The sequence below is a fragment of the Crocuta crocuta genome, unplaced genomic scaffold (genome assembly GCF_008692635.1).
Source record: "Crocuta crocuta isolate KB4526 unplaced genomic scaffold, BGI_CrCroc_1.0 scaffold180, whole genome shotgun sequence".
Lineage (NCBI taxonomy): Eukaryota > Metazoa > Chordata > Mammalia > Carnivora > Hyaenidae > Crocuta > Crocuta crocuta.
The window spans coordinates 4,548,569-4,562,824 of NW_027527549.1; the positions used below are offsets into that span (position 1 = coordinate 4,548,569).

The following is a 14,256-nucleotide window of genomic DNA, read 5'->3' on the forward strand; positions in this document are numbered from 1 at the left end:
CCAGATGACCACAGAGGCAGAGACTGGGACTGGCATGAGGCAGCTATAAGCCGAGGCAGCTATAAGCCAAGGCACACCAAGACTGTGGCTGCCACCAGAAGCTAGGAGATGGTCAGGAACAAATTCTCCCTCAGCTTCCAGAAGGCACCAGTCAGTCCTCTAATGCCTTGGTTTCAGGAAACCTTCCTGAACTGCAAGAAAATTACTATCTTGTTTTAAGCCATGCAGTCTATGGTAATTTGTTATGAAAGCCCCAAGAAACTTAGATTTTGATACCAGGGAGTGGGGTGCTACTGGACAAATATCTTAAAATGTGGAAGTGGCTTTGCAATTGGGTAAAGGGTAAAGGCTGGAAGAATTTTGAGTCACGTAGTAATAAAAAAAAAAAGTCTAGGTTATCTTGAAGTGATTTGGTAGAAATATGGAAACATGGACAGCAGAGAAAGTGGTCATCTCAGAGAATTTCTATTTCATCATGAACAAAATGTTGATAGAAATATGAACATTAAAGGTGCTTCTGGGGTGCCTGGGTTGCTCCACTGGTTGAGCATCTGACTTCAGCTCAGGTCATGATCTCACAGTTCGTGAGTTCAAGCCCCACGTCGGGGTCTGTGCTGACAGCTCAGAGCCTGTAGCCTGCTTCAGATTCTGTGTCTCCCTCACTCTCTGACCCTCCCCTCCTCTGTGTCTCAAAAATGAATAGGTATTAAAAAATAAAGGTTCTTTTGGTGTGAACTCAGATGGAAATGAACGTGTTGTTAGATCGTGGAGGAAAACTTATAAGGTGGTAGAAAACTTGGCTGGCTTGTGTTCTGCTTTTGGGTTAAAGTAGAGCTTGTAAATCATGATCTTGAATATTTAGCTGAGGTTTCCAAGCAAACTATGGAAGACGTGGCCTAGTTTCTTGGTGCTTATAGTAAAATGCAAGAGGAAAGAGATAATTTGAGGAAGGAACGGGTTAGCAAACATGACGAGTTTGAACATTCACAGCCTATCTATTCTGCAAAGCCATGCCAGGAGAGGTCACCAAGCATGTGTGCTCGAAAACGTGAGATTAGATTTGTGACCATGGATACAATCAAGCCTCACAGGAGAAGCCAGGAATAGAGGCGCCATTATCCAGGAAGGACCTGTGGAGAAGCCTCATGTCTAATGGTGTGGCTCTTGACACCCATGAAGACTGATAGGTTTGTGAGGATGTTACATCAGCAGAAATGCTGGGCCTGGCAGGGATAGAGCTGGGACAAGAGGAAGGAAGGCTGCCAGACTTTGAGGATTCTATAAGCAGGAAATGGCCTGCCCAGAGGGTAAGACTGTGTCCCAGGCTGCGGACAGAGAGGGTGGGCCAACAGGGGCTCTGAGGGTCTAGAGGTTGGGGCTGGTGCAGTCTCTGGGTGCCCAGAGGGCTGATCAAGCCACAAAAGATTCTTTTCAGGCCTCGAAACTTCATGAAATTTGCCCTGCTGTGTCACAAACTTGGTTTAGACCAGTGGCTCTATTCCTTCCACTACTTTTTGGAATGTGACTATCTAGCCTATGCCTTTTCACCATCGTATGGTGCAAGCTGACAATACGTTTTTTAGTTTCATATATCCACCAATGGAAAGGAGACCAAGGCCAGTCAGAACCAGAGTCTAACCCATACTTGATTTAGATGGATGGGATGTGAAACTTGCGAGTTGATGAGAATCTGGAGTGAATTCTGGAATGGGTGAAAGAAAAGTTTTGGAAATGTTGGGATGGGATGGATGCGAATGTTGGGGGACCAGAGGGCATATTACACTGGGTTTGTCTCCACATAATTCATGTCTACCGGGAACCCTGAAAGTGACCTTATGATGCCACTCAGGATTAGGGTACCCCCTAAATCTAATGAATGGCGTTCTTACAAGGAGAGAGACACACAGAAACATACACATATGGGGAAGAGTGCCATTTGAGCCAGAGGCAGAGATGAACCTCATGCGGTAATAAGCCAACGAATACCAAGACTTGCTGGCAGCCATGAGATGTTAGGAGAGAGGCATAGGACAAATCTTTCCTCAGTTTCCAGAAGGAGCCAACTCCANTCTCTGGCCTCTTGAACTGCAAGAGCCTATCTGTTGTTTTAAGCCACCTGATCTGTGTGACTTTCTCCTGGCAGCCGCAAGAAACAAGCACAGATTTGTTTCCGCAGCACCAGGAAACATACGAGATGCTATTTGCCTTTTCTCTCACAAGTGTACAGTGGAGTTTTCTGGAGGCTGTGCAATGCCTGATCTCGTGACAGACTGAATGCAGAGCTGGGGTATGGATCCAGTCATGTTCTATTAGGCCAGATATTAAAGGATTTATGAAAATATAACACTATCCCATGAGTAATACTTGTTTGTTTTGGAAAATAGTTAATGTTTCATTTTTAAAAATCTATGTTAATATACTGGGTTTATAACAGTCTCTACATTGGTAATTTTTCCCAGTATTAATTCCAGTTTGGTAAATGTGGGAGATAGGACCCACATAAATTAAAGCTCTTTGGGGTCCTCAATAATTTTTTAGAATATATAAAGAATCCATTCTCAAAACGTTTGAGAACCACTGGCTTACTTGTAAATTTTCAAGTCCAGAAGGACATCCTGGTGTCAATGCCCCTCCTTTTTGGAAGGTCAGCTTAACACTGAAAATAGCATTAAAAGAACAAACTTTAGGGGTGCCTGGATGGCTCAGTCAATTTAAGTGTCTGACTTCAGCTCAGGTCATGATCCCACTGTCCATGAGTTCAAGCCCTGGTTAAACATCTAACTTGGGCTCAGGTCAAGATCTCACAGTTTGTGAGTTCGAGACCCATGTTGGGCTGTGGGCTGACAGCTCAGAGCCTGGAGCCTGCTTTGGATTCTGTCTCCTTCTCTCTCTGACATTCCCCTGCTCACACTCTGTCTCTGTCTCTCTCAAAAATAAACATTACAAAAAATAATTTTTAAAAAAAGGAATGAACTTCAGAATCACATTGAAGTAGGTTAGATTTTTACATCAAATACTTAAGATTCTCTGAGTCTCAGTTTCCTTATTTGTAAGGTGGGAAGGAATACCGATCTTATCGGTAATGTGAGGATTAGATATGATGATGTAAGTAAAGGAGTAGCTATGTCACTGGTTTCTGGCTGTAAGAAGAAAGGAACAAACACGAGGTCTAAGGCCTCACATATGAATGGTTAACAATCAAATTCCCATCTATTACTTACTGGACCTAATGTGGAGAAATTTTACGGGACATGAAGACTCCAAGTGCAGAAGAAGAAATTGTAGAAGTCCTCTGGACCATGGGATTTTCTTTTCCCTGAGGATAGTCTTTTGGTCTCTTATCATAATTGCTGCTTGTTAAGACTGGTAAAATTATGTTAAGGACTATTGCTTTTGTGACCAAATGATTTGTTTATACAAACTCATAACATTTTAGAATCAGAATCTTCTCTCCAGCCTCCCTAGCTCCATTTTGGGTACTTTACCATGCAATGTGAATGTTCCAGACTCAGGCTTAGAGGAAGAAGGGTGGATATTGATTTCCAGTGTGTGCATTGATTTCCTGGAATTTCTCCTGTCCACCCATTGTGTGCTTCTCTGCTGAATGTGATGAGTCTTCCTATAGGAGCCATCAATCCCCATAATCAGGTCCCAAATCACATCAACGTCTAGAGGCCATGCTTTTTTTTTCTGGGGAAGGGACAGATCTTGAGAAATGGGCTACGAATTCTCACTACAGCCATTAGAAGTAGGTAAAAGATCTAATAAAATTCTCTTCCCCATCTATCTGTGGCTGACAGGTGGCCTTTAATCTATGAGCATAAATGCAAAATGACTTAGCTACCATAACCAGCAGCAGGGATGCAGATACTCTGGGTCAGCATCTCATAACTTGTGTGAAGAGGATGCAAAGACTTGATTTAATTCCTAGAGGAAAAAGCTGCTTCTTTGGTTAGTTTCCTTCTTTCACTGCAGAAGAACCTTGCCGTCAACACGGAGGAAAAAAATCACATTCCCAGTGAGGTCATTCCTGAACATCTCATCTTAAACTGCAGTCTTCAATACTCCCAGTACCCCCTTTCCTACTTTTTATTTTTCCCCATGGAACTTACCAGCCCCACTGCAGTCCATGTTTTACTTATTTTGTGTACAGTCTGTTCTCCCACTGGAACATAAGCTACACGAGGGCAGGGGTTTTTGTGTCTTGCTCACTGCTGTATCCCCGGTGCCCAGAGCAGTGCCTAGCACACTAGAGGTGCTTCTCTTTGAAATACATCAATGAATGAATTCAGCTCCATTTCCACTGAAATCAAGGTCATCTGACACAAGCTGCCCTAGATTTCCCCTTCACCTCAATGTCGGGACCCTTAGCCGTCTTCACCCAATCCCTTGCCAAGACTAAGCCTTCAGCTCTGTTCGTGACTATTCTCTTGTTCTTCAGATATTGCTGCCTCAAGTACTTCTTCTCATTCATATTTTTAAAATGTTTCTCTTCCGATCCATTCCCTTCAGCCAAATCTAGGAATCCTACTTAAATCTGAATCCTCCTTGATATCTCCATAGCACCTGTCAACCATGTCCGTGTTTTCCTTGTAATTCTTTCTATGGCTTCTGAGATATTTCTTGGTTTTCTGATTGCTTGTTCTGTCGCCACTGCCTCCTCTTCTTCCTTCTACTCCTTAAACAGACCCCAAGTCTCTACTCCTTTTCCTTACCTTCAATTGTCCCCTCTTTGTAGATGATGCTTAAAATTATTACATCTCCTGCTTTGTCTCTTCAATTGAGATCCAGTCCTGCATGTCTATGATTCATTACCTAAGCCCAAAACCTTGGAGTTGAACTCTTAAGTCCTCTTACTTCCTCCCATCAATGGGTTCCGCCTCAGATTTTACAGGCTCCTCTCCCTCACCAAGTGTCTTTCTACCCATGTCCCTCTTCCACAATTGCCACAGGATACTTCCTATCCTTATGCTTGGCCAAATGAAGCAGACTTCCAATGGCTCTTTGTTTCTATTTGCATCAAGTTGCTTTCCTACAGCATATCCAGCATGGTAACGCTGGATTCATCTTTATAAAAATATGATGATTATATCATCCAGTGGATCAATGATTCACTCTTGCTTATATAATAAAGTTTAAGCAAGGATTCAAAATCATCCACAGCTTCCCAACTATGTTTCCTAATACTCCCTAAGGTCTCAAAAACTTGAATCCCCTATTCTTCCCAACACCCAGAGCTCTCCTATTGCTGTGGATTTATTTGTTCAAGTCTCCTTTCATCAAAAGTTTTTGCATTTATAAGACTTAGTTCAAATGCCAAATAGATAAGTATATAACTATAATACAAAGTACTATATCACTCATGTCACTGGGGTACAAAGCAATATAGGAATCAAGTGTGAAGACTCTGCTTCTAGATTATATAAGTCTGTTAAGAAAGTATAATTATCATTTTTATATATGATAAAATATTTCATACAGTACCTTGTATATAGTAGTTTACTTGATCCCTGTATGTTATCAATATGTAAGAAACACCAATATGAAGGTGTGTATGTGTAATTCCATGAATATCCATTTATCCTTTATAACAGAAGGCATCTCCTATTCCCTAACAAGATTATAATTTTTTATGACCAAGACTTGCTTTTAAAAACAATTCTAATTGATACCATTTAGACAGCCATTAACATTGGCATTCATTCAACCTGTAGTTACTGTTCATGTACTTTTAACAGGCATTTTGCTAGATGCTCACAAAGATGAAGAAAGACACAGTCTTTATCCTAAGAAATTTAACTGTACGGTTTTAGAAACAGAATTAATGAAGCTATGGGGTGCAGGTGTGAGGGGGTAGGGACTAGCATTCTAATGTTTTCTCCTTGCTCAACTGTAATTTTTGCTCTATTTATGATTATTCAAATTGAACCTTAAAGGATATTTGCTTCCACAGGTAAGAACAGGATGTCATGCTCAGTCATAATCTCAATATTGTGCGAGACGTGTGTTGATCCCTTGGCGCCTTCCTCTCCAACAGCCATGGTGAATAGCTCCACTTTCAGATCTGTCTGCAAACCTGCTGCCACCTATGGGACACAATGTAGCTTTAGAATCAGATATTGGAGTTCAATTCTTGGCTTTAACATGAATTTGGGCAAGTTAGTTAAACTCTCTAACTTTGTTTTCTGTCTATAAATTTAGCGCTAATAAACGAACAATGTTACAGCACTTAGAAGAATTACTTCGTAGATTAGCTAGGTAGATTTCCACTGGGCAACGGGGACCCAGGCTAAATTGTTGAAGGAGAAAACCAGGTGCTACTTGGGAAGAAGCGTCAGTGTCCTGGAGGTGGCACTGAAGGCAAACTTTTACAATGCCCGCAACTGTGCGCTTTCCTGAATGTCAGCAGTGAGTTCCTATGGGCACCCTTACAGATAAAGAGAAGTTTAAAATAAGAGACTTATGTGAATTGCACATCTTCTCGGCCCTGCCTCTTGGTTTAGTTCCTAATGGAGGGCCTACGATGTGACAGAGCCAGTAGAGGGATACAGAATGAGTTTAAATGCCAAACCGCTTCGGTCTAAAAGCTACATGGAAGAGGTCTGGATCAACAAAGAAGAAACCCGATATATAACGAAGAAGAAACACAGCAAGGAATGGGCTTCTTGCCTTGTTCCTAGATGAGAACACAGGCCAGGAAAGAAAGAGCTATTTGTGTTCCTAAGCTGCCTCTCCGGGAGGTAGGCTAAGAAGCAGACTTGAGAACAATGATCTGGAAAAAATACACCAGAAACCACCGCATGGAAAGCAGTTAGATATAAGTTTCTTTTTCTTTCAGTATAGTTTGTAAATAATAGGACTGAAACAAAATGTTTCCACTTTTTCAACAATGTGTTTGTGAAAGTATGCTTACTGGAGAGTACCCAGCGCTCTGTGTCTGAGGACCAGGCCCTGTGCCCTGGAGCCCAACACTGAGGGCAGGGCTGGGATGACGCCACTCTGCATGGCATCCTGCCATCACTCAGGTCTGCCCAGGGCTCTGAGCACATTCCCTCTGCCTTGGCAACCAACCAAGCTGAATAGCGGTTAGCTTTACATATGGACAAGTCTATAGGTTATACTTGTACAGAGCCAAGACTTACTGTCAAAAAGAAAAAATAAAAATAAAAAAAACTAACAGTTGAGAGTGAGCTTCAAAGAATACACGCTGGGTTTTTAGTACCTATAAAGATCCCTCCAACAGTCATTTTGGCTTTGGGTATCACCCCTGCTTTAAATAAAAAGAAATTTGCTAACTTCCCAGAACAGTGGAAGAAGAGCTTGCTTTTTTTTTCCTTTATGTTGTGATGCTTCTGAAATCTTTTTTAAAATTTTTTAAACGTTTATTTATCATTGAGAGACAGAGAGAGACAGAGTATGATCATGGGAGGGGCAGAGAGAGGGGGAGACACAGAATCCAAAGCAGGCTCCAGGCTCTGAGCTGTCAGCACAGAGCCCGACTCAGGGCTTGAGCTCACAAACTGTGAGATCATGACCTGAGGTGAAGTGGGACGCTCAACCGACTGACCCTTGCAGGCACCCCAGGGAGGCGACATTTCTGAAATCTTGACACAGTGCAATGATGAACTGTGTCAGAGAGGTACTCACAAATTGGTGGGTCTAAACCCAAAAGTATATCTCTGTTTGGAACTGCAGCCTGCCAACTACTGTTTTATAGACCATAAGATACCAGGGCTGGAAAAGGACTAAGAAATTATCGGGTCTAAGCAAACTTCTTTTATAGATGAGGAAAACAAGGCACAGAGGGTTTAATTAATCAACTGCACTGAGCTGCCAGTGGCAGTCATAACAAGAAACCAACAGATTTCACACCACCCAAATGGCCCCTTCTGTGTCCATGTACACCTCTGGCTGTTTTCAAGCTCTTGGGACTCAGCGAACACTGTCCTCTGGTTACAGGAGTGGATGTCCTTGCTCCGAGTTCCCGTGAGTCTGCGCGCTCCCGGTCTGTGACCAACGACCCCGTGTCTGCCAGGTGTCCTCACTTCACTCGTCACCTAGTCATCCATCTCTTGCGTCCCCGCTACGTGCCCAGCTTTGCGAGCAACTTGTGCATCCTCCTCATTTTTAACATCCCCTGTACCCTGTCTCCATCAGTGGCTTGCACGGGTAACTCAAAGTTTGTTGAGTGAAATGGAAGAAATGTTAAACAAGCTAATGTGCTGATCCAGAAATAAATGTTAAGATTTACCGGCGTGATTTTATTATATTTTATATCTTATTTTATAGATTATATTTTGTATATTTATATATTTGTAAATTTTTGTTTCCTTGATACTACATTTCTGAAATAATAATTTAAAGTGGGTGGCAATGTACAGATTTTATATTAAACACCCCATGTTGGGGAATGTGTCAAAGTCAGAACAGGCTGACCTTTTAAAATTGGCATTTTCAAAGCTCCTTGGAAAAATGAGGCAGCTGATGACTTTAATATGCTACCATTTCTTTGTATGTCATTAGATAATATTCCCTTGGCAAACACCAAAATAACAAACCAAATGTATATAAAATACGAAGAGGAGAATGTTTATTTTTCCAAGGGATTTTTCATTTTGCAGCAGAATTTATTACAGGATACCTTGAGGCAATCAGCTTTCCAAGCATATGTCAAATCATATTTAATTTTTAAGAAGGTAGTTTTCTTACAACTATACGTAGTTGCAGTCCTGGGACAAGTGAATGAACTTCAGAGAAGTTTCTAGAGCTGGATGTTTAACTCTATCTATGCATAGGATCTGCCTCATGGTCCCTACGCAAAGTAAGTGATATCAAGCCACACACTATACCAATACCAGGAACCTTTTGCTTGTGATACTAGAAAAATTAGACTTCCACATGATTTAAACTGAATGCACAGGATGACCTAAAAGCCCACTTCCCCTGGAATCAAGCACACATTCCCATGCACACATGGACACACAGCAGGCGGCATGTGGGACTTACAGGCCCGGGTTTGTATGTCACTTTCAGTCCTGTGCTGGGCGGGGGCTGCTTCACCCTAAACCTACCAGGCAAAAAGAGAAAATAAAAAAGCAGAGAATGAACGGGAATGTCATAAAACCAGGAAGGTGTTAATATTGGCTACCAGGGAGCCGGGGGTCTGTCTGCACCATTGGGAGAACCACCTAATATTCAGTTGGGAGAAGAATCTGGGCCCACTTCATGACCCCGTTTCCTTTTTAAAATTTTTTTTAAATTCTGGATATTTCACTTTATTTTTTTCTTAAATAGTTTACTGTCAAGTTGGTTTCCATATAACACCCAGTGCTCATCCCAAGAAGTGCCCTCCTTCTCCATGCCCATCTCCCCCCATCCCCCCACACCCATCAGTCCTCAGTTTGTTCTCAGCATTTAAGAGTCTCTCATGGTTTGCCTCCCTCCCTCTCCCCAACTATTTTTCCCCTTCTCCTCCCCCATGGTCCTCCGTTAAGCTCCTTCTAATCCTCCTATATGTGCAAACATATGGTATTTGTCCTTCTCTGCCTGACTTACTTCGCTCAGCATAACACCCTCAAGGTCCATCCATGTTGCTACACATGGCCAGATTTCATTCTTTCTCATTGCCATGTCGTATTCCATGGTATAGATAAACCACATCTCCTTGATCCATTTGTCCATTGATGGACACTTAGGCTCTTTCCATCTTTTAGCTATTGTTGAGAGTGCTGCTATGAACATTGGGGTACATGTGGCCCTATGCATCAGCACTCCTGTATCCCTTGGGTAAATTCCTAGCAGTGCTATTGCTGCATGACCCCGTTTCCAACAACAGTTTCCACCAGCATCAAAACAGACTCCAAGCCCAGTTTCAAGCCTATGTTCCTGGATGCCGCTGAGCAGTGTGAACACCAGTGCCAGATCATTAAGCTGAAGAATAAAGGCTCTTTTGGAAAGCAGGGGAGCATGGGGGCCGGTCTCGCTCTGTCGTGGAATGGGGCGTGCATGTTTTGGGAGAAGGGAAACAGAAAAGGCTCAGAAAATGTTGGAGAACGTGAAAGGCCCCGTGCCCACACGTGGTGCCTATTGATCCCTTTCCCTTCCTGTGGTTTGTGGGTTCTGCCTCAAGGTTAAAGACCTGGAGTAAATTAAAATGCCAGGGAGAGTCCACCTCCCCATTGACCTCAATCCCGCTCCTTCCACCATCAACTTTGCTGTCTGTGCCATAGCGGCTGAATTTAACAAGCTAGGGAGTGAAATCCCAAAAGCTCAAATTCTATACTGAGCAGACAGGATCCGCATGGATGAGTTTTATTGGTTTGAACTTGGTTCTCTGTTTTCCCCACCCACTTTGTTGGCAGTAACCTAAAAAGACAATAACGTCTGATCTGGTGGTCTGGCTGTTTCTGAAGAAACCAACGTGATTCCTGAAGCTGGGTATTTGCCTCAACTAAAGTGAGACATTGACCTTCTAAACCAGATTTCTGGTCTGGAGTCCAGAACCATAGGCTGGAAGGACTTGCCACTTACAATGAGCATAGCTCTGCAATTGAAATAAACATTTATTTCACTGTTGNGGTTGTCCTGGTATAGACATATGGTCTATTGGCCCAGTGGGAAGGACTGAACTTCCACATGAAGCAGTGAACACAAAACAAGGCACCACAACAAACAGGGGACCTGAGATCCAGCCCCGCTCTAGCCTATGTGACCTTACAACACATTACTCTGATCCTCTGTCATAGTCTCTGCAAGTTCTAAAATTCTAATGATCTGGGGCGCCTGGGTGGCTCAGTCAGTTGAGTGTCTGACTTCGGCTCAGGTCATGATCTCACAGTTCATGGGTTTGAGCCCCATGTCAGGTTCTGTGCTGAGCTAGCTCAGAGCCTGGAGCCTGCTTCGGATTCTGTGTCTCCCTCTCTCTCTGACCCTCCCCTGCTCACGCTGTCTCTCTTTCAGAAATAAATTTTTAAAAAATTAAAAATAAATAAATTCTAATGATCTGGAAATGAAGGACTCTTGTCACTGAGTGCCAGATATAGGGCATTTTCAATTGGGAGGTCAGCTCTGAGTTACGGCCAACTCAGAATATCCGAGGCAAAATGGCTCTAATGACTTCAGGTTAATTTTTCTTTCCTTTTTGCCTCAATGATGCAGAATTAGTGGAATTAAAATCCCTATTAGATCATAAAATATGAACAAATGTCAGCTGGTATCACAGTGGGTGGTGGATTTGAGAAACAGGCTTTTAGGTTTTGTGCATTAGTTGCTGTAACACTTGTACAAGCTCCCCTTCATGTTTTGCTACCGTGGATCAGCCCTTGAGTTGCTTCTACCAAAGTATGAATAATGATTAAGGGGAGAACAAAGAAGTTCCCACCACATAGTTAAGGCTTGAGAAATACTGATCTGATGAAGAATGAATGAATGAATGAATGAATGAATGGAATAAATGGTTGAATGAATGATGTGAAGATTCAAGAGTCAAGGTGTAAGTAGAGTTCAGTTCAATCAACATTCAGTGATGTCGGTAGCCAAAGGCAATTCTCGGAGTAGGAGAAAGTGATCTGAGTAGACACTTGGTGCCTTGGGCTCACCTGCAAAAGTCCACTCCAACATTCTTGAGCTTCACAGTGGTCGCATAGGTGTGTCCTTCTTTGAGTACTCCGAACTTCACGAATGGTGGGAGGAGGTGGAATCCAAAAGGGGATGAATTCACATTATTAATGGCAGCAGACGCCACAGAGGATGTTTTCACTTTTCCTCCAACCGAATCTTGCACCTTTGCAGTTAAGGAAAAAGTAAAAGAAAATGGTTCCAAGTTGTGTTCCCAAGATAAGAAAACGACTCTATCGCCGGAGGAAAAGAACTGGTTGGCTGTGGGAGGAAATGAACATTATCGCTCTCATGTCATACTTCCAACCGTGAGGAAGGATTTAAGGCTTTCAGGGTGAAGAAGCTGTCATTCCGAGAAGTGTAAGGTGTCATTTGCTCACACGGTAAGTGGCAGAGTAAAGTCTCATACTTGAACGGGGTTGATTCTAAGCGTTAGGCCCTTTCCTCTGTGCCAGTGACTATTAAACTTCAGCTTCCATCAGAATCACCTGGGAGGCTTGTTAAGCCATGAATTGCTGACTCTACCCCCAAAGTTTCTCAACCAGTAATTGTGGGAGGTGGCAGGGGAGGGGGCGGGCGTGAATTTGCATCTATAACAAGTTCTCAGCTGTTGCCAGTGCTGCTGGTCAGGTAATCACACTCTGTGCTCTTTGTTTTCTTGTTCCTGGGCAGCGCTGCGCTCACCTGGGAACTTGTCAGAACTGCAGGCTCTCAGAATCTCGATGCCAACAAGATTCCCAGGTAATCCTTGCGTGCATCAAAGTTTGAGAAGCACTCTTACCATGAACAGTTATGCACATAGCAATCACACAGTTGATGCGATGGCAATGAACATGGGCTGCCGTGAAAATATCAAAGGATAACCATCACAAGGATTGGTAGGCTCAAGGCAGGCTTCCCAGAAGAGATGAGCAGGAATCTTAATCTTCGAGGGTCTGAGGAAGGAAGGAGCTTTTAAAGAACTAAGGGAAACCCACAATGGCTGAAGTCAGAGGGGGGGGGGGGGGGCAAAGTGAGAGTAAAGAAGCAAACAGGGCTTGTGGCCGTGCCGCCATTTGGATTTTATCCTACGAGTCGCGGGGAAGGATGGCCAATGATCCCCCTAGCCAGCAGTGCGCTGGTAAACTGGTGCTCTGAAAAGAACGTTGATTAGTAGCACTTGCTGAGGTCTAGGGTATGAGAACTCCCAGCAGGGTGATTTCAGGCTAGTCATGGTTTAAGAGCTGGCTCCTCAAATTCCCCCTGAGAGCTTGGAGGATGGCTCGGGCAGAGCACGGCCTTGGCTCATTCTCTGTGTGACCTGAAGGCCTTCACGGGGAGATGATGGTATGTCTAGTTAATCCCAGCCCCCAGTGGCTGGACATCAGTAAATTCAATGGGTCAGGACCCCATGAAATGGCTCTGGAATATTGGTCCCCGTGTCTATTTTACCTTCGTGAGAGGCTGACACTTGGGCTTGGAGCTCAGCAAGTAGTGAGGCAACTTCACTTTTTCTTTCCTGGCTTGGCCTGCAGCATCCTGCAGCAACGACTGGGTGGGGATTCTCACGGGCCCCCAGGACTCTGCTTCTGCGAAGAAAGTTTCAATTATGCCACAGGGACATTTTATTCAAAGCCATTTGAGGTCATACCAGAGTTTATGAGAACATAACCCAACTTGGGAAACTTTTCTTCTCTCCCTTTTAAAGAGCTTATTTAAAGGAACAAAGTCAACTCTAGCGTTACATTTTTACATTTTACAAAGAGATCATGCCTAACATCGGTTCCCACGACACCCCTCTGAGATGGGCAGGCAGGTGCTTATTAGCATATCTTTTCTAAATAAATGAGAAAAGTCAAATTCTGAGAAGTTGAATGACCAGATCTCCCCAGGCTTCTTTCCATTAAATCAACGAGGCACAATACAATAAACACAGACTCTGAAAGATCTCTTAAAACCAATGAAGGAACAAACCTTTTATACTTCTGTGTTTACATACTTCTAAAAAGTGGCTTAGTAATTACAGATACATTAAGTCAGGGAATTAAATCTTCATATCCCTACACTTGGTGAAGAAGTGAGCAAAAGTAGATAATGTACATAGCTGCAGCTCTATTTCTCCAAATACCCAGGAGATCCAAATAAGAACAGGAGTTTAGATCATCTTATGTAAACGTCCTTTCTTGAAATTAAGATCATCAAGAGCAGGAAGGCAAGGGAACCAATATCTGAGTGTCCACCATCCACAGTCAAGCACCGCAAGTATGTTTTTACATATAGCATCTTACTTAATTCTCATAAAATCCTACAAGTTGAGGGCTATGGTAATTATGATCATTGTACACTCAGAACTCTCTGCATCGCCCACCTCCATTCCCCACTCTGTCCAGACATACTTCTGGTGCCACAACGTCTCTGGCTCCAGTCACCAAGATGGCACGTGACCCATGCAGAGCCAGTGCAGGATCCTCGCCAGGATATTTCCACAGAAGCCAACAGGGATGATCCCAACTTTGCCTACCTGGTTAGGGATTTGGAAGAATCAACACCTTGGACCCCTACTGTCATGGTCCCTGCCACACGGACATAGTCTGTTCTTTGCAGGAGAGGGTAAAACCAAACAGTGCCAAATAAAGATGGAGCAAGATGGAGGCAGGGGTG

The 14,256-nt window shown here is 43.3% G+C and overlaps 1 protein-coding gene across 1 annotated transcript in view; it reads right to left on the minus strand.

Moving 5' to 3' along the window:
- Positions 1-14,256, minus strand: part of SPAG17 (sperm associated antigen 17) — a 234,340-nt gene that overhangs the window by 21,940 nt on the left and 198,144 nt on the right. The window contains exons 44-48 of the mRNA XM_077767475.1: positions 13,048-13,184; positions 11,598-11,782; positions 9,007-9,067; positions 5,942-6,086; positions 3,222-3,366 (exon numbers count right to left, since the gene is read on the minus strand). Coding sequence (XP_077623601.1) covers positions 3,227-3,366; positions 5,942-6,086; positions 9,007-9,067; positions 11,598-11,782; positions 13,048-13,184 — 668 coding nt within the window. The 3' untranslated portion in view covers positions 3,222-3,226. The remainder of the gene's footprint in view (positions 1-3,221; positions 3,367-5,941; positions 6,087-9,006; positions 9,068-11,597; positions 11,783-13,047; positions 13,185-14,256) is intronic.